We start from the raw sequence: 27,717 nt of genomic DNA on the forward strand, positions 1-27,717 counted from the left end.
TTAAATTAAAGAGGACTGACATTATTGCATGCCCTAATCCGTATGGCAAATGCTTCATGAGATTAATAATATATTGGATGATTTGGTTTATACATTTTAAGTGGGATGTTTTTGGTAGGAAGTACTTTAAACACATAAAAAAGGAAACTTAAGTGAAATATAACTATGAGATATTTGAACTGTCCTGCGCTCATCATACATGACAACACCTCCTTGATATTGAAACATTTCTAGCATACAATTTTGATCCCATAATAAGATTATTCCCTTACGATATGAAAGATCAAAACTTTGGTCACAAAAAAATAGGTAACAGAAGAGTTCATCACCAATATACATACATATATATTTTACGTCATGAATCTTAGCCAACAGTTCAATAGCATGACGGAGAGGGAGATTTAGTGAAGACAAAAGGAAGGACTGATCACCAGAAAACATACTTGATCGCAGCTACTTTTGAAAGGGTTTGAGCAGTGGATGGAGTAGAGGTTGGATGTGCTCCGAAAAGTTGATGGTGCCAATAGTCGGAAGGAATTCAAAGTCGAACGCCGATATAGTATTCTCTTGGACCAAACGTAGAGTCCAAGGTGACCATTCGTCCATGACATACCCAGAGAGGGCTTTGAATGCCACTTTTTGTCTCTTCCTGGGGTTACATGCAGCAACAACTTCTGATCCCGGGGACCAACACCAAAGCTGTTCCTCGAATCGATGAGAATGATGAGCCACAGTCGCATCCATGTCCATTTCTTGATCCGTTTTGGTCCTCTGAGTCTTCTCCCCCCCTGCGCTAATGGAGCTGCAGATGGTCTGACAGAAACTAGTAAGATAAAAGAGTCATGCATACATGTCCATAAAAAGGAAGTTCTCTATCTCTACAGATGCTCGACTGATGTTAAGATGAAAGAAATAAAATAATCATCATTCACTCACTCCATTCCATTCATGCTTGTCCTAATTACAATTTAATTCCTCATCAGTACAGCACAGAAGAGGGGATGGAAAAATCCTGGCTTGGATCACCAAGGAGCCAGCCAATCAAATGTCAGCAACTGTCAAAACATGGTCTCTGATGATAACCCTATAAATGCAGCTTTTCTGCTTTGCTATGAATTGGTCAGAGAAGCAAGAGAAGGTAAGTTCATTTTGGTTTTGTGGCAAAGCACCTTTAAGAGAAAAAAAGAAGAAGATCAGACCTAGAGAGTTGTAATGTTTGAAGCATCAAAGAAACTGATATTATATGAAGGAAAGCCTTTCTAGGGATAAAAAGAAGCAAGATGATCCAATGGAATTATATCACTCAGAACTTTACCTTTTTGCTTCCACTTTATCTTCTCAAAGAGTGGATCCATCCTGACTCTTGGAAAACTTGAAGCATCACTTGTATATGTTATACTGCAAAAATAAACATTATATATGCTATTGGAAGAGAAATCAAATCCATATTTGACCAGACTAACATCATAGTCTCCATCTACAAATCAGCATAATACTCATCTTTGGCTGCTTAGGCAACAATAAACATCAAGTAATATCTGTTTCTGCTGCATCTTTTTGTAAGAGAAACCAACTTTTACCAGTAAGACAGATGTAAACTTCATGGTTATGTTGTAAAACATTGTCTCATACCCTCTTACCCTTACAGTCAAATCTATACCTCTTGTGGCCCTCCTAATCATGGCTCTACTCCAGCTTTGGAGAGCCTAAAAATATTCAGCAAGACAACCTGCATGAGAAAAAAATTTAGGATTTTACTGAGGTTACAGAGCAAGCAAGATGTAGAAGAAAATAATATAAATATCTAATGCAACAATGATCCAGAGTTTTAACTAAATGCACCTATCCAACAGAATAATTTACACATATGTCTTTCTGTGGAACAGTACATGGAATCATTGAGCTTTAAGGGTCATCATCTAAACCTTCTGAAGAAAATGCAGATCATCTTTTGCTATTATTTAAACAGAGAGAAATTTAATTCCTATATCGGTGACTAGGAAATTTATACGGTATTCATGTATAAGTCCCCATCGAGCAATTCGAGGAAGAGATTATTTTTATGAAGATGATCTAATACCCATAACAAGAAAATATAATGAATTCCTAAGGTTCAAGAGTATATCAGGTTAGACATAGGAGCTGCCTCAACATCATCTAAGAGAAAAATGTTCAATTGCAGTATGAGATGACTAATTATGCCAATGCAGAAAAGAAAAGTTGAATGCCTTGCATCTGAGGAATCTGCCTCATGCCAAAAGATATTAGTGAATTTAATGATGAAAAATATTGAGCCAATAAAATATTTGGTTCCACTCTAAATTTTTATATTTGAACAACTGTCAATTCCTTTAAACACTTGAGCTGATTAATAAGATAGGGATTTTATCAAAATAATGATCTAAAGATTCTCTGATATGGACTGGCAGGAAGCCAAACACATGGAACCTCAAATAGACAAACATGATAACTAAAACACAGGAGAATCAACCAGAAAATTTAATTGATGAACGGGATTTTACTGATGATGTCCCTGTAAATTCATATTTTATCTGTCAGTGTAAGCACTAAGATGAATTGAAAGTGAATAAAATTTCTTCGATCCAAGATATATTTGCTAAGTACATTATATCAAATGTTAGGAGCGAATAACTCGACGCAAAAGATAAGCGATCTATGGATATCAGTCAAAGAATACTTATATGCATTCCTTTAGCACTTAATTAAGACCATAAGATCCATCGACTATATTTACTTCTACTCTCGATTCACTTAAAGAAAGTTTATGAAATGAATTAGGGTATTCACAAAGTAGTCCACAGTCACTGTTGACACTCTAAATTTGGTTCCACAATCACTGTTGACAATAAAATATTTGGTTCCACAGTCACTGTTGACAATAAAATATTTGGTTCCACAGTCACTGTTGACACTAAAGGAATCTGCCTCATGCCTAAAGATATCAGTGAATTTAATGATGAAAAAATATTGAGCTAATAAAATATTTGGTTCCACAGTCACCGTTGACACTAAAGTTTTATATTTGAACAACTGCTAATTCCTTGAAACACTTGAGCTGATTAATAAGATAGGGATTTTATCAAAATAATGATTTAAAGATTCTCAGATATGGACTGGCAGGAAGCCAAACACATGGGACCTCAAATAGACAGACATGATAACTAAAACACAGAAAAATCAACCTTAAGGCCTCCATCTCTGTTACCTGAAAATTTGATTGATGAACAGGATTTTACTGATGATGTCCCTTTGAATTTATATTTTATCTGTTAGTGTAAGCACTAAGATGAATTGAAAGTGAATAAAATTTCTTCTATCCAGGATATATTTGCTAAGGACATTATATCAAATGTTAGGGGCGAATAACTCGATGCAAGAGATAAGTGATCTGTGGATATCAGTCAAAGGATACTTATATGCATTCCTTTAGAACTTAATTAAGACCATAAGATCCATCGATTATATTTACTTCTACCCTCGATTCACTTAAAGAAAGTTTATGAAATGCATTAGGGTGTTCACAAAGTAGTTGACATTCTTTCTGTGAGCTTTCTATCTTCTGTTCCAACAATTTTCTGGCCTTATATCATTCTCTCAGATAGAAGACTGCTGTCTTTCCTGCTGTATTTTTTTGAATCTGAATTCTGAGACACTCATTCATGTGAGATCATTTTCGTTTTTTTTACAGCAATTCACCTAATTCTGCTGTTAAAAAGAAAATATTTCTCTCATTTTCTATTTGGCTTGGCAAAATAATAGTAACACTTCACTGTGCTGCTAGTACTTACTCATTGATGTGGTCTAGAAAAGCCCACATTCCATAGAGAAGATACAGCTCAAAAAAGCCTGACTAGGAGGCAAGCTCGCATAGAAAGAAGCTTCAACAATGTCTCATTGAAGTCAACCATCAATATGATAAAACTTGACTTTCTCACTCCATTCTACATCAGCAATTGATCATCAGTGTATAGATTATGATGCATCAGTATTTCCATCCTCGGTGTACATTCATCTAGTCTTTGGACAACTACACTAATAAACATATACAAATAAATTAAAATTCAGTTGAACAAAGAGAAGACAAGCTCCTAAAACAGCACCCACAATTTAATATTGCTAACTGGTGAAATACCAAAAATTTTAATGGCAACTGATGCAACATGATCCAGCAAGTATATAATAAGTCGAAAAAAAATAAATGTAGCAGCAAACTGAAAAACAGATCAATCTCATCCCCTGCATGTTTGTGTAGGTAAAGTAACAAGACAAAACAACAATCTTATTATTGCTTATAGCTAACATTAACATCCAGAAAAGGAGATTGTTCAATAATCATGAGTGGCAGACAAGCTGAATGCTTTATAGTTAAAACAATTTTGCTTATTCTGACAAAGATATACACTGCAGCAGAGCTAAATCAGCATATTTAATCAGATGCCTCTAATAAGAAAGCAAAAAGAGAGTAAAATATATCAAAATGCATATATGCAGAAAGATCTAAAATTTAAATGATGTCCAGTGACATTTTAGACAAGTATTAATCTGTTCCTACAACACAGGTTACTAACCAAACTTTGGATTTGATGCTAGATTTATCTGTGAGCATAAAAATCACCATGATGTCATTATTATATAAAAAAATTTAATGTTAAAATTCTGAAATCATATAACAATAGATCAAACTTACGACGTGTACCTTACAATGTCATTTATGAAGCTTTTATCTGTTCTACGGTGCACCGTCATTAGATCCGAAAGATATAGCAATGCTAATTTGTAAGGAGAACTAGATTCGCCTTCTTCTCTCTTCTTATCTCCGTCTCCTCTATGTATCCACATATCCATGTATTGTATTTTTAGTCTTTAGTAGGTCTTGTCTATCTATAGGCGAGAGTAGATCATTTAATATAAGTAATTAGGAGAGTCCCTCTCATCAAGGTTATCTCTTGAGGTATCCTACTATAATTGGACTTCTTTTCTATTGCCGATAACAATTCAATTATATTCATAATATGTCTTACCTAATTATACGTGTATATAAATTTTATAAAACAGACCAATAAATCCAATAAACATAATATCACATTAAGTTCGACTATCAATACGAGTCATAGTAATTGCATATCATCAATGTCATACTTCCTTCTATGTACTATAACACTATTGGCTCTTTCTAATATAGTCTAAAATAACCCATATAATTTATCTTATCAAAATAATCCTATTAGCATATTTAACCATAATATGTACATATATAAATGTGAATATGATAGTAGAAACAAATAACTTTAGTTACGTAAATAAGAATATAAATTATAATGTCCACTCATGTATCACCATATCTTTTATGGGTTGCTTATAAACCTAATTGCAAGAACATATTCTTTCAAACACTTTAAATTGTAAGTCCTAAGTGAACGAATCAACGATCAATATAGTAGAACTCAAGTCCTTAATTGACATTAATTATTTTTGAACTCTTTGTTTTTAACTATCAAGTACTTTATACTATAATGCATAGAGCTACAATAATACTTACAATTCTTAGAAAAGAAAACTATTATGATATATCATAAAGTATCCTTAGCGACTTAATAATTAAGTCTAACCACATCAAGTCTTGAGATAAAATTTTACAATTATAAAACTTGATTAGTGGTCTCAAAGCATATCATAAAATCAACTTCTTTTATTAATAATATAATAATAAATTATTTTATAATTTTCTCTATAAATTATCTCTCGATTTGATATATATATATATATATATATAATGGACTTTCTGTTATCTAGATAATTTACAGATTCAACACCTAAAAAATATCATCATTTCAAGTTGAATTAATTATATATATGTGAGCATATAATCATTCGTCCCTTCCAAATATCTTATTACTTTCTTTTATATTTTTTAGTTTTTTCATTCCTAGGTAATTTTAATATCTATCTAATATTTTAATTATAAAATTGATATCTAATGTAGCATAGGCTTAAGCATATAATAAACTTCCAACTATGCATATATAAAAATAATTTTTTTATTTGATTTTTTTAAGTAATTTTAAAAATATTTGTTTTAACTAAAATTTTACTTTTATCATTTGCTGAACAAAGTTGTATATTAAACATTTCCAAAACTTGGTTAATATATCTTTTCTAATAGTCCTAACAATTCTTAATATTTATCCTTGAATATCTTAATATTAATAATATAAAATATCATTCATATCAATCATCTTAAAATTCTTGTTGAGAAATTTCTTAGTTCAATACAATAAACCAAGATCATGACTAACAAATAAAATATTATTCATATATAAGACTAATATAATAAACTTACTTTTACTGATCTTTAAATATAGATGTTGATTAACATTATTTTTCTTAAATCTAAAGAGAGTAATGATATCAAGAAATTTTATATACTATTATCTAAAGGCTTGTTTAAGGTCATAAATGGATATTTTAAATTTATATATCAAATTTTATATTTATTTTATTTTTTTATGAATTATTTAGGTTATCCCATATAAATCTAGATCCTCATTTAGAAAACTTATTTTCACATTCAAATGATGTAACTCAAAATTATAATAAATCATTAATATCATGATGATTCTTAACGAATTTATTTAAAAAATTAAATAAATTATCTTATTATGGTTGATGCATTCTTTATGAGTAAAATTTTTGATCATAAGTCTAGTTGTTATATCATTTGATATTGTCCTTTGAGTCATGTTTATGTAATAGACTCTTTTATAGTTATTAGTTAATTCAACGAGTTCTCAAATACCATTTTAGCCCATTAATTTTAACTCTTCTTTTATTGTATTATTTTATTTTTTTGAATCATTATTTTTCATGACTTGTGAAAATAATGAGGGATCATTTTGATTTCTATATCATAATCTAATTCTTATAGATAAATCACATAATAATTAGAAATGATGTCTTCTTTACCTTTGAGATATTTTTAAGACTATAGATTGTGATTATTTTATAAGTTTATTAACAACGATATCAATATTACGTGGGAGTTTATTGTTCACCTTTATCAAATCATTTAGTGATTTGAGGAACAATAATATCTTGAATATAAAATGATAAAGGAGTATCAACATTTATCTCCTCTATGTCAAAAATTAATCTTTTTGAGATTTTTTGCTCCCACTAATTTGTTATTTTTTAGGTATCTTACATTATCATATTCAACTATCATCGTATTATAATTAGAGTAATAAAATCTATACCCTTTTATTTTTTCTAGATAACTAATAAAATATCTATAAATAGTCATTGAATCTAATTTCTTTTCATGTGAATTCGAAAATCATTATCTCTCAAAATAATCATAAATATGTAAATATCTCAAGTTGAGTTTTCTACCATTCCATAACTCAAAAAAGTTGATATAATTGACTTATTAGGAATCTTATTTAAGATATACATAAATGTCCTTAAGCTTCTCCTCACATTATTTCTAGTATAAAAGAATAACTTATCAAGCTCCCATAATAGTATAATTTCGTCTTTCAGTAATCTTATTCTACCGTGACACATTTGATAAAACATATCGAGCATAAATATCCTAATTTTTTTAGAAATCTAATAAAATTTATCACCCATGTTAGATCTAATAATTTTTAACTTTTCTATCTAATTATTTCTCGACTTTATTTATGTATACTTAAAGGTGTCGACAGCTTGAGACCTTAGATAGTCATATTTTAATAGATAATTTTTAAAGGTGATAAAATATCTTTCTCCACTGAAATAGGAAACATGAAGTGACCCATAGGTATAAGTATATATAATCTTAAAGAGCTCATGAAACCAAGTTTTATTCCAATATTTGATTAGATGATCATTATAAATTTAAGATTCACATTAATTTTGTATAAACTATTATATAGAATTCAAAATTTTAACTTTTATTGAGTTTACAACCATAAAAAATATATATCCTGATAATTTCAAATAATGAACTTAAATTTCTAGAATTATAAGAACATAATATACATCCTCAAGATCCATCAAATGAATCATTTCTAAACGTAAGTGATAAATTTCAATTACTATCAGTTTCACTTAAAGATAATTTCTTATAATGATGATGAAATTCTTGAGGAGTAATACATTTATGTATTGATAAGACCATTCACTATTTCTTGAAAATCCCCGATGAACCATATAGCAAAGAGAAACCATGCAAAATAGAAGAGCTTACCCTACCTATGAGTAAATATTTCATAGTAACCTTATTAGACCATACATCTCTCTTGGTATATCTAGAATAGGTAGGAACATAAACTGAAACATTCTGAAGCTACAAAGATAGTTATTAAATTATTAGTACAACGTTTCATTTTCTTTTGGTTTCCATGATAAATTAAATCTCTTTTATTGATAACATATGTTGAAGTATTAGAATCAATCTATCAAGTATTAAAAAATAACTTCTGTAATATTTGATTTGAAATATACAAAGATCAAATTTATATTTTTCTCTTTGGAACCAAACTCTATAGCCCTTCTTCACATGACCTTCCTTGCCATAGAAGCACTTTACTATGAAGTTTTTTTTTATAAGTATATTTAGTATTTATAAACTCAAGTGATTTATATTTTAATTATTTTTTATTGTTACTTACTTGTTAAGTAGCACTTCAAATATTACAGTCTTTTCTACTTTAATCTTAATTTTTTCCAAACACATATACTAGTAAACTCATTTAAGTTTTATTTATCCTTAATTTTATCGTGATGAATTTTAAATGAGCGAAACTAAAAAGAAATAGAATTAAAAATAAATTATATGAGAAAGAATTCAACTATATTTATGGTCAATGTTCTTGACCTTATAATTTTATCAACCATATTAAGGATATAATCTTGAGTTTCTCAAATACTATCCTTCTGAATTTTAGTTAGTTTTTTTATTAAGGTATCAGTTAATGACTTATCTTAAGTTTAAATTAATTTTTAAAATATTTTAGTACACTAATTATAAATTATAATGAAGTCTGAATATTATTAGTAATTATCATAAAACTAAGTCTTTTAGATATTTTTTGATCAGTTATCTCAATTATTCATTTCATAGAACTTTCGATAGTTAAGTCTGTGGTTTTTTCAACTGATCAAGGTCTAACACACCTAGTGTAAATTACATATGCTGAAGTCATTTATAATAATTTAATCCAAAAATTATAAGAATATTTATCATAATATAATGAAGGAAGCACCACTATAAAAAAAAATAATATTACTACTTTGAGTTTTTCAATAAGTATTGAACTATTGATATTGTCTTTATTTTATCTTTGGATGAAATATTGATATATGTAGTATTCATATAAAAATATTTATGGAGGATTGATACCATTCTCATAAAATAGTTTTATTACCTTTAGATATATAATAATAAATAATAATGATATCTAAAATAGTATCATCCTATCTCATCACATGATTATTCAAAATAAATTATCCTTTATGGTTATCTAAATTTTCTAATTATATGTGTCATTATAAATTTTATTTTTTTTAAATATTATTTATAATTAATTTTTTAATATAATTTTATAAGTTATTGGTCTAGACCACTTTGGTGACTACAAGACTAATATAATAATATAAAATATTTGATAAATGATAAAACTTTTATTTTAATTCACATCTCATAAGTTTACTATTCTAGACCACTTTCACAGCTACTAATCAAATAAAACTTAGGGATACAAGTTATAAATAATATTTACTAGTTTTTTAATCTAATTTATGTCGAAATAATTCAATAATAATAATCATAATAATATTTTAACATTAATCAGTATAAATGAAAACTCATATGATAACTATAATTATGATAAAGCATAAATCATACTTTTATGTGAATAATCAAACAAATATCTAAGAATAATAATTAGATTTTTTAATTATCACATGTAAATTGTATCAATATGATATATGAGAAAACTATAAATAAAAATTATTATATATTTTTTTAAAATTTCGTATGAAACCCTTATACCAATCAACCATATTTAATTAGGTAGACTCAAAATTAGGCTACCCAAATTGGGCTTATAAATTTACGTAGACCATTTGCTTGATTAACTCATTAAGATTAAAGCAGATAAAAATAAAAAAAATATTTTAAATTTGACTTCTCTCCTAATTCAATCAAAACTTAATTGATCGAATCTAAATATAGTTAAGTAATTAAAATACAATAATGATCAAGTCAGATCAAAATATTTAATTAAAATAAAATAAATTAATCAATTCTATAATTGAAGCCATGAGTTAAAAAAATTTAATTTCTAAAAAGTAAAACTATAGTTTTTACTTAGGATATATAAAGAAAACTTTTGATTTATGAAGGATAAAATTATCAAAAGGATATAAATTAGAATTAAATAAATTTACAAGGGTAAAAATATAATTTTATAAGAAACCATAATGCCAACCACCCTTACAATCGTTGTCGTCGCCGCGCATTCCACCATGGCCACACGCGTGAGTCAACAATTGTCGTGCATGCACCGCCCATCATCCATAGATTACGTGCAGCCCATCGCCTGTGGTGGGGCGGTTGTTGTCACACGGTCGGCCGATAACCTCAGACGATCAATCGACAACCTTGTCGGTTGTTCCGGTTTGTTGCCGCATTCCTCATAGGTGGAATGCCTTTGCAGTGCATCGTCAATCGCGTGGCTGTGCACATGCACTGATTAGTACCCTCCACGATCGTCGCGGCGCGCAACTATACTTGCATATCTTGCTGCGTAGCCATTGGAAACCATGGCCTTTAGCATCCAGTTAATATCGACCGTGGCTAGCAAGCACAGTTACCGCATGTAGCAACGCTGTGTAGTCATTGTACATAGTGACACTACACGATGCAACCACCACGTGCAATGGTGCTACTACAACTGTTGCACACAATAATGCTGCGCAACTACCGTAGGGCTATCTCACCCCATAGTGCTTGTATTGGGTATGCAACAATTGCATGCAATTAGGTTGATAACCACCGAAGGTCGTTGCCCTCAATAATACTATTGTTGATAGCAAGCTATTAACAGTGGTCCATCGATCAAGCACGAGGAATCTCACATCGCTCGCAAGTAGGCGATAAGATAAATTGGATAGAAAAAAACATATTGCCACTATAGATGAATCGTTTATACATCATACGCTAGCAAAAAGAGTTAACAAATAGATCTAAAGTATTTGATTTCATAAATATGACTCTGATATCAATTGCAAGTATAAAGATCATCCTTATACTTCTGTTATACGAAAAATTTTAATACCAAAATTTAAAATTAAATAATAATATATCTAAATTTACAATATGTGCCTTTCGATGCCATTCAAAAAGCATTTATTTGATTTACAAGTGTATAATCATCGGATCCAAAAGCTATAGTGATGCTGATTTGTAGAGGGTATAGAATAAATAATTAAGAGAGTCCCTTTCATCAATCTCATGAGGAATCCTACCATGATTGAACTTTTTTTTTATTAGTCGATAATCGTAATTAGAATCCAATTATTTTTATAATATATCTTATTTAATTAGATAGAACCATCTAATATAACATTATCAACTAAAACAGAAGTAAACGAGACAATGATAAATTTTAATGATTAGAGTTTTATCCATCGATGAGTTCAGGATCAAACATCTATGATGCTAACCCATGCAAAAAATTCTAAAAAATCTATCATAGCATTAAGATTTAAAGTATTACCTTTCGGAGGATTCTAAAATTTTTATCTTTTATCTTTTAAATAAATAAATTAGATAAAATTTTAAAGATAATAATATCTTGATTTAAATTATTATTATATACCTATAAATAAATGACATTTATGTGTATAAATTTATTTAGAGCTCTAAGTTAAAGAGTATTTAAGATCTTATAAATATTATTTGTAGTTCAATATAATTTTTTTCTTTTAATTTTTAATTTTTCTTCTTTTATTTCGTTTGGTATTGGTTAATAACATCCTATTATTACTATTTGAGAAATGATTGCAGATTACTCTCTTTCTTTCACATCTGTATCTTTTAACACTTTGACGAGAGTAAATTTGATCCACATCAAAGGACTCATTTCCAATATCTCATTACCAGTCTAGTTCGACATTTGAAACTACCTCTTTACCTACTTACAGCTTCCAGCCCCGGAATTGTTATTGATCACCAATCGACTTGCCTTGGCTTCCTAACAACCCGTCGACTTGGTTTTTGACAGCATGACATTCTTCCTCAACGTGGGTGGCGGCCGGCGGAGGAAGAGAGATCGAGTTTGAGTACAGCGTACCAGTCGACGTGGTTGTTGGCGCGACGCCAAGAGGCGAAGATGATGTCGGCGAAGACGATGGCCTGGTTTCCGCTACGGATGAGGCACGGGATCCACATAGCGATGCTCCAGCCACCGCGCCGCCCCCCTCCCGGCAACCGCGACGGCCGTCAGTGTTCATCGCTTGAACTCCAACGGAAACACTTTCAACGGAGGGTCATTTCAGTCTTTTCAACTGGGAGAGGCGAAGATGAAGTCGGCGAAGACGATGGCCTGGTTTCCGCTACGGATGAGGCACGGGATCCACATAACGATGCTCCAGCCACCGCGCCGCCCCCTCCCGGCATCCGCGACGGCCGTCAGTGTTCATCGCTAGAACTCCAACGGAAACACTTTCAACGGAGGTTCATTTCAGTCTTTTCAACTGGGAGACCCAGCGTCCTCGTGTTGGGTCCCATCCTTACCCGCAAGAGGGTATGGCGTGGGTCCGTTGAACCCGAGACCACATCATCCCTGTTGTGCGTCCCATCCTTACTGTAAGAGGGCATGGTGTGGGTCACTGAGCTCAGGACCCCACCGTCCTTCTGTCACACCGTGTTTCTATCTTTCCTTTTACATTTGTTTTATATTTAATTTCGTTTAGATATGCAGCATAAATGAGAAAAACATGAAAAATTACATCTAGAATTAATACAAATTAATTTGACGTAGAATTATTGGTACGAGTCAAAGTAAATTGCTCGAGGCAGCTGACCAAACACTTGTGTAGAAGTGATATCCTCAAAGCTGATGTCAGCGAGAGTTGACGGTCACTGTTGAGCTACAATGCATTCCAAACATGTCACTGTGGAGCTTGTACGATGTTACATACCATGGAAAACTGGCGCTGCACTAAGAGCTTATCCAGACATCATGAGAGGTTTGTCTTAGTTTTCTGCAAAGACAAAGAACGTTTCATCTCCTGCAGAGATAAACTAATGGCAAAGACACTTTATCCACTTGTCGTAAGAATGTGATCTTGGGTTGTTGTAAGATGGCATGCAAAAGAGACACTAGGAATAATTTTTATTAATACAGAATTTGAGGCTTAAAAAAATTTCATTATTACAACCTTTTTTCTATTAAACTATAACACCTTATAAGAGAGGATGACGATTAATCCCTAATTTTTCCGGTCCAAAATCAATGATATTAAAATTTTTTTGGAATGCAGCTAATTGGCCTTTTGCACTTAAAATAATAATAAATGTTTGTTTTCAGAAACAGAAAAAAGTATGGCACGACAAAACATTTCTTGGCAACCAAAACAAACAGTGACAAGGCGCGATGAATGTGCCAAGTCTGGGGCCCCGCACGCGGCGCGTAAGAGTCGTGCGTGCGCCGTCGGAGTACCTGGCTCGGGCTCTGCGACGCCGCAGCCGCGGTGGGCCCGCCTCGTAGTACGACCGTGGCAAAAAAGGCTCCCCACCCACGCGCTCCTCGCCTTTGGTGTCTGCCATGTAGTGTATAAATACTTCGTACGTACGTGTATACAAACATGGTGCACTAAATCCACACAAACGCTACCCACTCTGGGTGGTCAGCGGACCCCACTCATCCCGAGTCTAGTGTGTGTTGGGGACTCTAACACTGGGGACCCGTCTCGTCAAGATTTTTACTCTCCATCGTACGGCTGACCGCACGAAATCTGACATCTGTAGCAGATGCTGCATTGGGTGAGACTTGGAGAGAGAGAGAGAGAGAGGTGAGGGGCGGTAGGGGAGAGTACTGTTTTACCATAAAAGGGGGTCCCCTTCTTCCGGCACCCAGCCATGAACTAGCAGCCATCCCTCCTCTCTCCAGTATTGTTGGCAGACAGATGAAGAGCAATCCCGGGTCTCCTTGAGCTCCGGCTGCCCTTGGATCATATTGCCTTCCATCGTTTCATATTGCGTAGGTTCCCAATAGCCCTCCTCCACTTCCACATCTCCATTAATCTATTCATCTTATCTTCCTTCCCCCCAGAACATCTACGCTCCTGATTGGTAATGCTTGATTTGGAAACTAGGACCTCTTTTACCTGCTTCTTTTTACTTAAACCGCCCCATCTACATGTCTACGTGCATCTCGTTGCCACTAGTTGTGTCATCCGGAGCTTTGGTACCCTCTTTGTGCTCAGATCTTGAAGACTGCGGGAGGAGAGACGATGGTGAGGGAGAAGATCCAGATAAAGAAGATAGACAACACGGCGGCGAGGCAAGTCACCTTCTCCAAGCGGCGGAGGGGCCTGTTCAAGAAGGCAGCCGAGCTGTCGGTCCTCTGCGATGCCGACGTCGCGCTCATCGTCTTCTCCTCCACCGGTAAACTCTTCGAGTTCTGCAGCTCCAGGTAATCCTGACCTGACCTCATCCACACGAGATCTACTTTCTTCGTCCAAGGAAAACACTTACAGGAAACATAGCATGACGACTAAGTTTCTCCGGATGTGTTTAGGTCATTTATATTGCTGACTCGTAGCGTGAGTTGAAATCTTCTTTGGTTTTTTGCAAGATCTTCTTGAAAAGAAGGCGCTTGTGTACTTGGAATCGAAAGATTATTGGTGGATTTTGTTGGATTTATATCATGATCAGAGGCTTTGGTTTCCAATAGCTACCATGGACTTGATCGGAAGTAGTAGTGGCCATGAGAACAGAGTTCTACTGTTGCACCATCAACCATAAGAACCTGAAACAATCCGATAAACAACCTGAGCTACACTATAAATATCGGAATGGGAGTCACCAACAGTTCTCTCTTTATATATGTTTTCTATTTACCCGACGTGGATGCATGTTTTGATTTGAAGGCTTGGTTAATGAACGTCATCTGGATTTCACCGTGTCTGAAACATACATGGTTTTGGTTTATCTTGCTTGTTGAATTCCATGCATTTCTGAGTATGGAGTGTTTTTCTTTTCTTTTTTCTGAAGCAAAATATGGTATGATATATTGCTTTCCATCACTAGTTTGATGAAGCTAGCAATTTACTGGTTTCTAGTCCTTGCTTGTTTATGTTTCCGATGATGATAGAATCCAAATGCTACATATTTGATGCTAGTTAATCATATGCTGTTGAAGGTAGGTTGTGATATATTTAGTGTTTAGGAATCACAACTCCCGTTGACTGTAATTTATTTTACGGTAGCCCAACTCTCATCGAAGTTAGCACGTTTGTCAAAGTCCTCCAAAGAGGAGCCAATGAGTAGTATCAGTGATCTCGGAAAAGATTCATGAGTGACATAAAGATTGAAATAGGAGTAAACATAGTCTCATATTTCTAAGAGTTGGAAAGAAAATAGGACTCGTATATAGGTATTGACTAATAATAAACGATAGTTTTGACTAGTTTGACTAATATTCATGTAATTAAAATCTCAACAATGTAATCTACAATTCGTCTACTATGATTTGTCTATGCTCTTCGGAACTAAGTGTTTAACTATTAGTTTGTGAAAGTTACTTGAATCCATTTAGAACATATATACCTTTGTGCACAGCTAAATTCATCATTAGGTTCGATAGCGACAAGAGAGATTTCTTCGTTCTCATCCATATGTACGTCCAAACCTAAAGAACTTATTCTTCTTCAATCCTACCATTTACATACTTCTCTACAATGCATCCAACGCTCCTGCCGATATCTTAATTTCTTGTTTGGCATCAAACTAGCAAGCATTCAAAGCGAACTATATCCACTTGCATGCTTCAGCCCTAATATCACCCACAAACTATATCTACATAGTGTTCTACATAGAACACTATGTAGAACAAGGAAGAATTAAGAACACACTGTAATAGCTGGTAACCTGGAATTAGCTGTGTTAAGACCTTTAGGCTGGCGTACAAACATAAAGAAATCCACATGGTCTTTCAAACTTTCATGCCATTCCATCCAATGTTGTGTATATGTTTGGTATATTACAGGTATGACTTAGGCCTCATGCATACCATTCAAAGAAAAAGAAAAAATGATGTCAAGGTGTTCTTTGCTTGGTAACTCTAAACTCTACTGCACAATGAATTGATAGAATGATTTGGAAGATTTTGAAAACTAGGCTATAGCTTGCATATTCCAAATGGAATAATTTAGTCACCATCATCATCCTTAAGTTATAGTTTGACATGGTTACTAGCATCTCATCCGTAAACAAAAATACATCTAGCTCTAATTGTATGGTCTTATGATCAAAATCCTCCTTGTACAATGATAAACATGGCAAGCCGTGATACAGCTACAAATGCTCGAGAATCCTATCTTCTTTTGCACCTTGACCTGGATTTTAAGCAATGAAATTGACACTACAGCTGGAATAGCTATCATCAAGAATTGCTCACTGTTATCTGCTGTTTTATTTGGCCTTTTCTTTGCCTTTCTAATCTCATTCCTTACTCTTTGAAGAATCTATTGTAGATTCTTGATTACGCTGAACCAAATGTTGTGGTCTGTCCTCTTCTTTATACCACCAAATGCCTTGTTTTGAGATTTTGTTTTTCCCTCTTGCGTTCACAGTGTGCACTTCAAGTAACAAAGCTCACATACTATATCAATATATAGCCTAATGTTACACCAATGGCCTGCACTGGCACTCCAATGTACATGTTTTGAAACCAATTTATAAAAAATTAGATTGTTCCAAATTCAAAGGCTAACAAAGCGCAAGGATGTAAGTCGGTTGAACAAATTGTTAACATTAACCTAGAATGCTACTAATGTATTCCAGATGGTTGCCAAGGCATAATCAACATACTCTATCTTACAATGAAAATGTGACTTGATGCTTTTTTGTTTATCAGATATTCTAATATCAGTTATTTCTTAGAGAACGGATTTTACGAAACAACAAGATTACTGAACAATAAATGACCACAACTTCTGACCTGCATATTGACTTCCTTCATTGCAGAAAGGTTTATCGTTCGGAAGACATTTTATAAGAGAAAATTCTCTGAACATATTTATGACAGTCGATCAATCGAATTTATCACATTGCATGTTGTCAAAGAATTATTGTCAACTGCCTGTTATATAAAGAAGTTATATCCCCATGAACAAGATCTAAATTTTCAAGAATTAACACATTTTGATCCAACAAATACTATTTCTTCTTTGTTTTGAAGCATGAAGAAGATCCTTGACAAGCATAGCACACACTCCAAGAATCTAGAGAAACAAGATCAGCTCTCCCTCGACTTAAATGTAAGTATCTAGTTTGATTCCTTTTCATTAGAGCTTATATCAAACTCCTAAGAAGAAATAAAAAAGCAATGTTCTTGAAAGTTGTTTCAGTTATACATCATTAAACAAATGACAAGCATCCATTAAACATTTATGTTCAGGCAAGACTGCCTTAAAGTTGGAAAGCAATGGTAGTTCATAAGTGAAATGAGTAGGAGATTGTTCTTTTTTTTCCAGCAGAGGAAGAATCATAAGATGTATAAAAGGTGAAGTGAGGGTTTTTTTAGAGTGTTACCAAGGGAGTTCTACATGCATGATTATAATGTAGTTTACACGTGGAATCACAAGGACTCAGGTGCATGCGGTGATGCAAGATACAGTTGGGAGTTTCTGAAATGTTGTAACATGAAAGAAAAAAGGTCTGTAAAAGAAGCAACATCTATGTCTTATTCGGAAAAGATACACCATATAGGGTTGTCTTTGGTAGAGCTAAATGGTCACAGGAATTTAGGCAGTCAACTGAATCTTTCGAATTTATTCTTTCATTATCCAGTTTTATCATTTAAACAATGACTAACAAAGACAAGTCAGATTGCTGCCTTTTGCCATTCACCAATCTTTTTTTGGCATAGGTTGTTCTACAATTATGAAAATTTAATCATCATTGTCTCAATAAAAAATACCAAATTGCAAGAAGTAGTGACTTCTTAAAAATCACAGTAGTTAACCAGTATTGATTGCCTTCTAAAAATAAGTATTTGACCGAATAACATAGTAATTTCTTAAGAATCACAGTGGTTCTTTCTAGAAGCAGATTAAACTGATGAAAGAAACCAGACAGTCGAATACAATTTTTTATTTTTTATTTACTTTGGTACAGCAGAAGAGTGATCAACTGCCTAAAATTTATTTCTATGAAATTTGTACCTAGTAATGCTGTTGTTGGCAAATAAATGAATTGAATAATACTAAATGCCAAAGAACTTTTTGAACTACTCCCTTCAGACTCCTCTTGGATGAATCTTCTACTTCTTTTACCTATGTTAGTAGCTCTTGCACTAGGACCTAATGTTAGTTGCTGGGTTTAGAAGACCATGGTCTCTGCTTGAGAAGAACATTGCATTGGGCTTAGCCCCTAAATTATTGAGAACTGGAGACAATAAAAGCAAGGCTTTTCTGATCCTTGCTTAATGCTCTTCATATATTTTTCATGAAGAACCCTACACTGCCAATGAGTTGGAAATAGTGCTTGAAACTTCAGCTGTTTCTGGATGAAATGGGACACTCCACTTATTTCCATGTCATATATTAGTATCTTAATCGAGTCTCTAGCCAATAATATATGCATTTGGCACTTATTCCAATCTGTTCTATTGCATTGTCCTCGATGTCCATGTTATATATATAATCCAACTGGAGTTGGACACTACTGTTGCTGCCGTAAGACTTCACACAAGTATTATTATTGTTTACTACATTGATTTACTTGTGGTACTTCCAATTAACATGAGTATGTTTCCTGCCCTTCTTCAGTTGGACAACAAGCATGTAAGTCTAAAGAAACAAGTTGCAGAAGCAAGCCTCCAACTAAGGTCTGCCGATACACCTGATGTATGAGATGTCAAATGCTCAATCATGTTCTATCCTTAAATGTGCTACGCCCATATAGGCAGATGAGAGGGGAGGCACTTGAAAGTCTGACACTGGAGGAGCTTCAGCAGCTGGAGAAAACCCTTGAAACAGGATTAGATCGTGTGGTCGACAGAAAGGTAAACCTTGTGATGATGATGATTGATCCATTTCTATCGTTTTGGCATGTAAGAACATCTAAAACCCAACCGTGCTTGATGTTGATCCTTCTCAGGGTACACAGATCATGCAACAGATTAGTACTCTTCAACAAAAGGTAAAAGAGATGCATCAATATTAAGTCTCGTGATCTACTTCTCTTGATGACTTTTGGCCATTTCTTTGGTGCACAGGCATTGCAGCTGGCTGAAGAAAATGTGAGGCTAAGACAACGTGTAAGTCCATGACCACCAAGCTTGCAGGTTCTTTTTCCTCTCTCAACCACACTGAATGAGTGAAGATTTTAAGGGATGCAGGCGATGGAGATGCCCAACCTGGGGAAGCACATCATGGCTGAGAAAGAGAATGTTGTTAACGAAGATGGACAATCCTCTGAATCCGTCACCAATGCTCTACACCCAGGAGGGCCTCAGGAATGTGATGACAGTTCTGTCACATCTCTCAAACTCGGGTATGTTAATGAAGTCAACATATGCTATCCTGCAATCAAACATTAGATGAAACCATGTTACATCTCTTCACGAAGAGATCATATGTTGATGAAGTCAACGTATGCCATCACATCTCTTCTGCCAATCATGAAGAGATCAACCTGCACAAAATTTTTCATGGTACTTCTCTTGTGACAAGCCCGTTGCTTCTTCTGGCACAGGCTACCTTACTGCTAGATGAAACCATGAACAGCTAGTGTTGGAAGAGGAGGCTATGCAGCTGAGGAGAAAACTTGTAGCCATCACCAGCTGTGGAATCTTAATTGTAAAGTAATGCAGGTATATTATGTATGAAGCTGGTCCAGTTGTAGTAAGAGGATTGCAGTATGTAATAGTTTAGATGCTTATGAACCAGCATGTGTGGTATGTGAACCAGTGAACATTGTTCTTTCTGCTACTACTGTCTGCCACCACCTTGGGACTTGAAGGATGATACATATTATTGCTATATGGCCAATGATTTGGAGGTTTAAGGAATGATTCCCCTACATGTCTCTGTGGATACAAAGTTGGCTTCCACAGTGCCTTGAGATGCTGTGGCCATGAATGAAGCTACAACCCTCGTATCTCCTGCAACACAAATAGCAGAGAAACTAGAGAACTTTGCCTTTGATCATCCCGACACTGTTCTGATGCATCAAATGTTTAGTTCCGAGAACACTTGATGACTATGTTCTGCAATCGAGTAGGACCATTTCCCTGAAACTTATCTGGGCTTGGCGTAGTCTGTCACGGGCCCGAGTTACAGTCACCCCTGCAAGATTTCACGGTCGAGTCGGTCTCTCCATGGCAGCTCCAGTCTTTTATATGTAGTCTTTTCTGTGTGCTCACCTGTATCAGCCGAGCCATCGTACACCGAAGGAAGCCTTCTCATTGGTCAGTATTCATGGGACTCTGACGACCGCAGCTAACCTTCCTATGAATCCTATTTTACGAGTCACTGGAAATCTCTCCTACACAGAAGATGCTTTTTTGGCTTCTAATTGGGCTGCAAGTCCATTAACAGCAAATAAAACACCAACTAAAAAATATAGATGCAATCTAATTAGACCTTCTCATACTGCAATATTACTTGAAATATATATGAAATATCCCATGTCATATAAAGGTTGAATGTATCCTTCTTCTCTATATCACAATTAGATTATTTTGCTTTTTTATTACAACTAGCATGCATTTGGATTTGTCTAAGGCACACAGGAGTTGCAAGCCTCACATGATCTCTCATCATTGTCAACTTAACTAAGCAAAATGAACACCATTTGGATGTCGCTTACCATTGGATTTTGATGTCACAAACCCCATTCCGGTGTCGCCTGCCATTGGATTTTGCTACCTATCAAGATTTATTTTGATTGGATTTAATGGAACCATATGGATGAGGCTAAAGGGGACGATTTAATATTTTAATTTAATCTTAAATTAAAATTGGGTTAAAACTTGAATGAACATATGAAATCTAGAAAGTATGTAGCTATTTTTAATAATTCTCGACACCCTACCTGTTATCATTGATGTAGATATAATATAAAATGTGTGTATCATTTATGTATGTAATAAATACTATACATAAAATATACACAGAAATATACAAATATGTACAGTGTCATTTGTGTATCATTTACTCAGCCATCTTCCAAGTACAATCAATACTCACCAAGACAACATTAAGAATAACCATGCAAAGTATATTTATCTGTGAACGTATATATTACACGAGCATGCAACTGCAAGACCTCCATGATTGAATGTGTAATGGGTTATCTTCTTCCTTTATCACTGAGTCAAAACTGTGGCCCCAAGCAGACACCACCATAAGCTCTCATGGGAGCTCCTTTAGGTCACCAGCTTTTTGCAGCTCAACTGTGCCTCCGAAACCATGTTCATGCACTCCCAAAGTACAGATGAGGATAGAATGAGCTGTATGAAAGCCATGCTCGATGCTGATTGATGGAGAGGGCCTTCTTCTAGATCAGCATGGTGGCAATTTAATGCTCTTGTGAAGTTAGGTGATCATATCTTTTGTGAATAGTAGCAGCAGATGTGAAGCCTCCAAATGCCTATCATGAAATGTTGAGTGGATATGGAGATGAAGAGAGGTAAAGATGTCCACAACAAGACATGCTTGTGTGTTATATGAACAGTCAAAAGATAATGTTTTATGCAGTATTTTAATGGAAAAAAAACTAAAAATGAACAGCAAAAACTGAATAAGCCAAACAGAATTCTATAGAATTTTTTTGTGCAAATTTACATAATCTATATGTATATGTGTATATCTCAAAAAGTCAATAATTTTTGTGTTTTCTATTCTAAATTTAAGTTATATACGTATATACATACATACATACATACATACATATAAATACTTATAAAATGATTTTGAGTCTTAAGTTGATATTGATATGCCTTTCAAAATTATTAGAAAATATAAGAGATTAAATAATTTATGAACATAATAAAAGATATTTTAGATATGTAAATTTTTTATTAAATTCAATTAATTAACTTGAGTTTGTTAGATGGATGTTAATGAGAGTAACATATATGAGATATTCAAATACTTGAAGGGATATATATATTTACAAAATCTAAATTTTTAAAGGGATAATATGATGGTGAAAAATATGTAAAAACCACCTTATATTATTTTGGATCCAAGAAGATTAGCATGTCAAGTGGCTTGTTTGAACTTTTTGCAATATATATATATATATATATATATATATATATATATATATATATATATATATATCTTTAAATAATAAAATAAGACAACATAATTTCATTCCATGGAAAAAAAGAAATGAAATTTAAGAATAGTCTTGTACTATGAAACATGGTTAGATTTGCCATAAAGTTTCTTGTCAAGATTTTCTCATAACAAATAATAAACCTTTTGACTGGTAATGGCTTTTCAAACCTTTTTAATATTTACAATCATTAGTCATTCCAAGCCATCTTATCAACTTTGTTGTTGACGTACAAATCTGTGCTTTTGTTTTGAACATATTTTAATGCCAACAATAAATACCACACAATCAATCACATACGAATGTGTGTATTAAGGTATGTTTCATCACTAAAAGTGGATTTTATCAACACAAAATGATTTTGATAGACAAAATTAGATTTTTATTTATTAAAAAAAAGGGTGATATAATCAGTAATCGTAGCCCTGAGTTGGTAGATGCCAATTACAATATCATGATATATCCTAAAAGGTGGAGATATTGGATAATTTATAAGCCAATGGTTGACATGATCCCACTCTCTCTAAAGTCAACATTTAGCTACATATGTTCTGTTTATTTGATGGTTGCAAGAATTGGAGATAAATCTCTCTCTCTCTCACATGCTTAATGTATAGCATTTCTTTTTTTTTGGTTTTTGAAGTCAGTCAAGATATAGTCAATTAATGGGTGCAAGATGGAAGAGGAGAATAAAGGAGAAAAAGGGAGTAGTAACTCCAATGTTTCGTGTTGATCACTGCACAAGAGAAGTAGTAGGCATGGTATTGAAATGGTGGATGGAGGGGTTTGCAGTTCCATCCAATTATGAAGGTCGCAATGGACTCAAACGTGATTCTCTGAGGTATTCCACCATTTAAATCACAAGTTATTCGAGGTTTATGTTTGATTTGTTATCCCAGAGACAACCCAATCGAGCAAAAAGATGGAAGATTAGGAGTGAGAAGGGAATATATACAGAAGCACACAAAGCCGAGACGAGCTCTCTCTTCACTTCAACCTCACGAGGAAGATGCTCAGCTCAGCCCCGCCGGATCCATCAGGGTTGATCATGTACAGCGACTCCGAGTCCTTGGATCCGACCACCCTCTCGAACCGCGCCCTCATGTACGTCAACTCCCCGTCGGCTGCGTCCTTCTCGGAGAGGCAGGGCAGGACGCCGGCGCCCATCGACACCCCCCTCAGCAGCTGCATTACGTGCCGCTCCTCGTCGGACACCTGCTTCCGCCTTATCGAGTACCCCGACTTCCGGCCGTTGCAGTACACGGCCCACACGTACTCCTCCACCAGCTTCTTCTTGTGCGTCCGGGTCTCGCTCTCCAGCGCGATCTTGACCAAGCCGGAGGCCATCTCCTTGTGGAGAGAGCTGGTGAGCATGGGCAGCTCGATGAGGAAGAAGGGAGGTGACCTCGGATCCTCCTGGATGGCCAGGCTGACCCTTCCCCGCCGGTACCCGAAGAAGGTCACCGCGATCGCCTTGTCGGCCAGCAATGTCTTGCTGGGCCTGCCCAACAGTGCCACCATCTTGCAACCAGAGCTCAACATGGGGAGCAGCTTGAACATTTTGAAGACCCCTCCGCCGCCCGTTTTGGACCGGCGGCCGTCGGTGGCGTGCCGGAGCAGTGACATCACTCCTGGTGTCTCTGTCAGTGATGGCATCCGGTGGAGAGCTCGCTCTCAACGTTTACAAGTTAAAGAAGATGGTAGCCAGGGGAGTTCTATACGGTGCAATTTATTGTATCTCCATGAGAAGGCAGAGGACCGAGTTAATTACCTATATAGAGGCGAGAGAGAGAGAGAGAGAGAGAGAAGGGTTGGAAGGTGGTTGGTTTGATTGTCCATGGAATCTTTTAGCTTTTGTTAAAGTGGAAGAGAGGGCACGCAACAAGTTGGGTTGGATGTGACCAAGGTTAGTGATGGAAAGATTGGAGGGGCAAAGGGTAGATGCGATAAGGCGTGGGAGGTCGGACCACTTGGACCATTGAGGAGGAAAGGAGGAGGAAAAGGGTCCTCTCCTGTGTTCTGCTATATTGGCTTTTGCTGGCTTTATGCTTTCCCTTCTTCGAGCCTCACTAACCATCAGGGTATGAACCCTCCTCCAGATATATCTTCCATGACACATTCTTCTCTCATCATCCGTGGAAAGCATAAAGTAAAGACATCAATGATAAGTCAACCTTTGTGACAAGATAATGATCAAGAATGATTTCGTTATCCAGCTTGGTCACACCAAGAACTGCAGCTTGATTGTTTTTCTGTAACCTTTATACTTAGAGAGAGAGAGAGAGTACTTGATCATTATATGTTTCTTTGATTTGTACTGTTGGAGAATGAATAGGTAGACAGACGTCTTGTGTGAACTCTTTCTCCTGATCTTGTTCATTGCATCCCTCTTTACGTATGGGTTTCATGGGAAGAATAGCATCGATAAAGCTTGATGAGGAAGCCCCAAAGTCGTTTTGTTTCTTTCTCATTTAGTACAGCTACACTTTGCGTCAGTCATCTCACAGCCATGTCGCCCACATCACCAGGTCGTGATAAGGAATTTGTTTGGGACAACACATGCGATAGTTCGATGCTGTGACCAAAATGTTTGGAGAAATGTCACTGCATAACCTAATCCCTGTTGCAACTCAATGTAGCTTTGCCTTTCTCTTCACATAACGAAGTGGAGTTGTCTTCTTGGGCGTAAGTTATTATGTCAAGTATTGCAAAGACAATGAGGTCACACTGTATGAACTGAGAAGGAAGAAAGTTGTAGTGATGATTCAAGAGGTGTTCGATAGGGACCATCGAATGTGGTTAGTCTCATCGCAGCAACAGCCCAAGTAAGAATTGCATCTGCTAACACCAGTGGACGCCCAAAGATCTTCCACATTGTCGCGTGCTTGTTCTCGTGGACGACAAGGGAACACGAGAACCCAAATAGTGTCGATGAATCGGAGTCAGATGAACCAATGTCTGCATTTGATTAAGATGTTGGACTACAGGTGCATGATTCATCATTGTCGATGAACAGTACCTCTTCTGAAGTGATTGGGCGTGAGGATGGATTAGCGCTGCTCATTAGGCTAAGTAGATCTCTCTATCATTTCCAATCCAACACTGTAATGGTCTGTAGCCACAGGAGGCTCTATCGTAATCATCTTTTGGAGTGTGGCAGTGGGAGGCCTACAGAGATGGTCTCTTTTCCCCATGCTTGTTGATGTGTGACGGTTGAGATAGGAGCACCACATGGAGGAGGACCTCATGAGGACGAACGTGGGACAAGCATGAGTCTCCAAAGCGAGCCGAGGGCTTCCATCAACAGTGAGCAGTGTCTTGATGTGGCCCCGGTGCCATGTGATGCCTTCCCTGCATTTGCGGCTGTGATTCGTCACCTACTTCTCATTTCCAAGAAACATATCGCCAGTGAAGAAGAGAAGAAGGAAGAGCAATATCTCATGTTGTTCTTGTACTGTTTTGATCTGTTTATGTCCACTGTTCATGATCATTTTCATGGAGATGGACTGCTCTGGGGAAGTACTCTGTCTGCATCATATGCCATGGTGGATGGTGGGGCTGCGATGGGCGGACAAGCTGCTAAAGGAAGAAACATGACCTCTCCACAACTTGCACATATTACAGATGGGAGTTGCTGTGCATGGAAGTGGTCAGCGACATCGGGAGTGTGAGCTTGGTTCAGCAACATGGCCGTGATTTGGAATATGATCGAGCTGACATACGATTCAAGATCATCCAGTTATGTAATCAGTAGGGTCTTTAGCAGGTAACTGAGCTTTGAGGAGGAACTCACTCTTACAAGTTGCAGACTCTGTTTCTTATCTTGCAATACAAGCGTTCTCATTCTCTAAGTATTGCACCACTGTATTCTCTTTTGACCAGAGATCCTGAGTTAGGCTGTCTCAAAGAGTTACATGCCACCAATACTGCTGCAGTCCTCATTCATATGCCCTCTGCCAGCATCAGATTAACATGCTCACCAGTATCTCATATTCACTTTCATCATAAACATCATATGGTGCATTTCTCAAGTGAAAGGGTCACAAAAGTAACATTAGTGTCTCACTTCCCTCTTGAAAAAAGAATAAGAATCTGGATAATGAGATTAAAACTCAGAATCCCTCAAGTTTGTTCCAGCCAAGTAGGTGCCCAAGCCAAGTGTTGGACCTGTTATCATTTTATTTCTTCATGTCTATGACTTGTTGATGAAACTGCACCTATGCAAATTAGTAAAGACCCAACTCTGCAAGCTTTCCAGTCTTACCGGACCGTGAAAGAGGTTTATGCTTTATGTTGCAATTAATCCTTTTGACAACCAGCATGATCTTCGCGAAACAATTGGTATTAACCTTGCCATTTACTTCCATCACACAGTTGTTTACTTTTGACATGTTTTATTCCAAACTAGCCTATAATCCTCATGGTTACAGTATCTCAGAACTGCTCTCTACCATTTGAACTGTTTGTAGCTTATCTTACTAGCTTCAGACTGTATAACTCATGCTTCAGATACACAAAGTGGCTAAGCTATCTGATGCAATGAATGCAGTGAACTACTTCCCATCCAGATATGACAGACAGCAAATTGTCTTCTTGTTTCACACATCATTTGCTTTCTGATCTCATGTGCACACACAGTTCAACATGGAAAATACTTTCTACATGAAATAGCAAAGCCTAAATAGTGTAATTTCATCTGGTTTAATTGATTTGGGCAATTAAATGGAGTGAGCAGCTTCATTTGATCATGATGGATAAGTGTTACTTTAATGCAACAACAAGCAACAATAACCTTGGAAAGGCAGATATTATAAAAATGGCATCTGCTAGTGTTATCGATATTGGAGTATCAGTTCAACAGTGAACAGAGTTTAGTTCACATAGATGTCTCCTACATTAGACTGTTCAGAAGCAGCAATAACTACAGAATGAATGAAAAGCAATCATTGGTGAGAGCACTCGATGTCAACAAGAAAGGACTGGAACATCAGTACAAAACCTGGAAGTCCAATAACTTATCACAGAGGACAATAACAGGAATCATGCTGTATAATGTTCATTGGATACCCAAAGGAGCCTGTCAGGCACCTCTCACAATCTTTCCAACATCAAAGCACTTTAGTCCGGAC

The 27,717-nt window shown here is 35.4% G+C and overlaps 2 protein-coding genes and 1 long non-coding RNA gene across 6 annotated transcripts; 1 reads left to right on the plus strand and 2 right to left on the minus strand.

Annotated features, from left to right (window-relative positions):
• Positions 1-315: 315 nt before the first annotated feature.
• Positions 316-12,492, minus strand: LOC135621981 (uncharacterized). The gene is made up of 5 exons (XR_010490985.1): positions 12,363-12,492; positions 3,810-4,053; positions 1,316-1,729; positions 937-1,169; positions 316-813 (listed from the first exon to the last, which is right to left on the minus strand). It is a non-coding gene; the product is annotated as an uncharacterized LOC135621981 (long non-coding RNA).
• Positions 12,493-14,093: 1,601 nt separating this feature from the next.
• Positions 14,094-20,312, plus strand: LOC103997983 (MADS-box protein SVP). 4 transcript variants are annotated; one of them, XM_009419338.3, is made up of 9 exons: positions 14,094-14,365; positions 14,500-14,708; positions 17,478-17,556; positions 19,069-19,127; positions 19,205-19,304; positions 19,400-19,441; positions 19,518-19,559; positions 19,641-19,795; positions 19,997-20,312. In XM_009419338.3, the coding sequence occupies exons 2-9, from the start codon at positions 14,527-14,529 to the stop codon at positions 20,010-20,012; spliced, it is 675 nt and encodes a 224-aa protein (XP_009417613.1). In that variant the 5' UTR covers positions 14,094-14,365; positions 14,500-14,526; the 3' UTR covers positions 20,013-20,312. The 4 variants fall into 4 exon arrangements, with proteins under 4 accessions (XP_009417613.1, XP_064981682.1, XP_009417612.1 ...); XM_065125610.1 differs by having other exon boundaries at positions 14,115-14,273; positions 19,633-19,795; XM_009419337.3 differs by having other exon boundaries at positions 14,115-14,273.
• Positions 20,313-23,498: 3,186 nt separating this feature from the next.
• LOC135623083 (protein MIZU-KUSSEI 1-like) lies at positions 23,499-24,299 on the minus strand. The gene has a single exon (XM_065125612.1). The coding sequence runs from the start codon at positions 24,242-24,244 to the stop codon at positions 23,576-23,578; it is 669 nt and encodes a 222-aa protein (XP_064981684.1). The 5' UTR covers positions 24,245-24,299; the 3' UTR covers positions 23,499-23,575.
• Between the last annotated feature and the right edge of the window lie 3,418 nt (positions 24,300-27,717).

Source organism: Musa acuminata, chromosome BXJ2-9, assembly GCF_036884655.1.
Source record: "Musa acuminata AAA Group cultivar baxijiao chromosome BXJ2-9, Cavendish_Baxijiao_AAA, whole genome shotgun sequence".
Taxonomy (NCBI): Eukaryota; Viridiplantae; Streptophyta; class Magnoliopsida; order Zingiberales; family Musaceae; genus Musa; species Musa acuminata.

Bases quoted from the DNA above. Each gene is read 5' to 3' on its own strand.
- LOC103997983 (XM_065125610.1), top strand. From the start codon at position 14,527: ATGGTGAGGGAGAAGATCCAGATAAAGAAGATAGACAACACGGCGGCG. The intron at 14,709-17,477 runs GTAATCCTGACC...TTTGTTTTGAAG, and splicing joins TTCGAGTTCTGCAGCTCCAG to CATGAAGAAGATCCTTGACA. The intron at 19,128-19,204 runs GTCTGCCGATAC...ACGCCCATATAG, and splicing joins GAAGCAAGCCTCCAACTAAG to GCAGATGAGAGGGGAGGCAC.
- LOC135623083 (XM_065125612.1), bottom strand. From the start codon at position 24,244: ATGCCATCACTGACAGAGACACCAGGAGTGATGTCACTGCTCCGGCAC.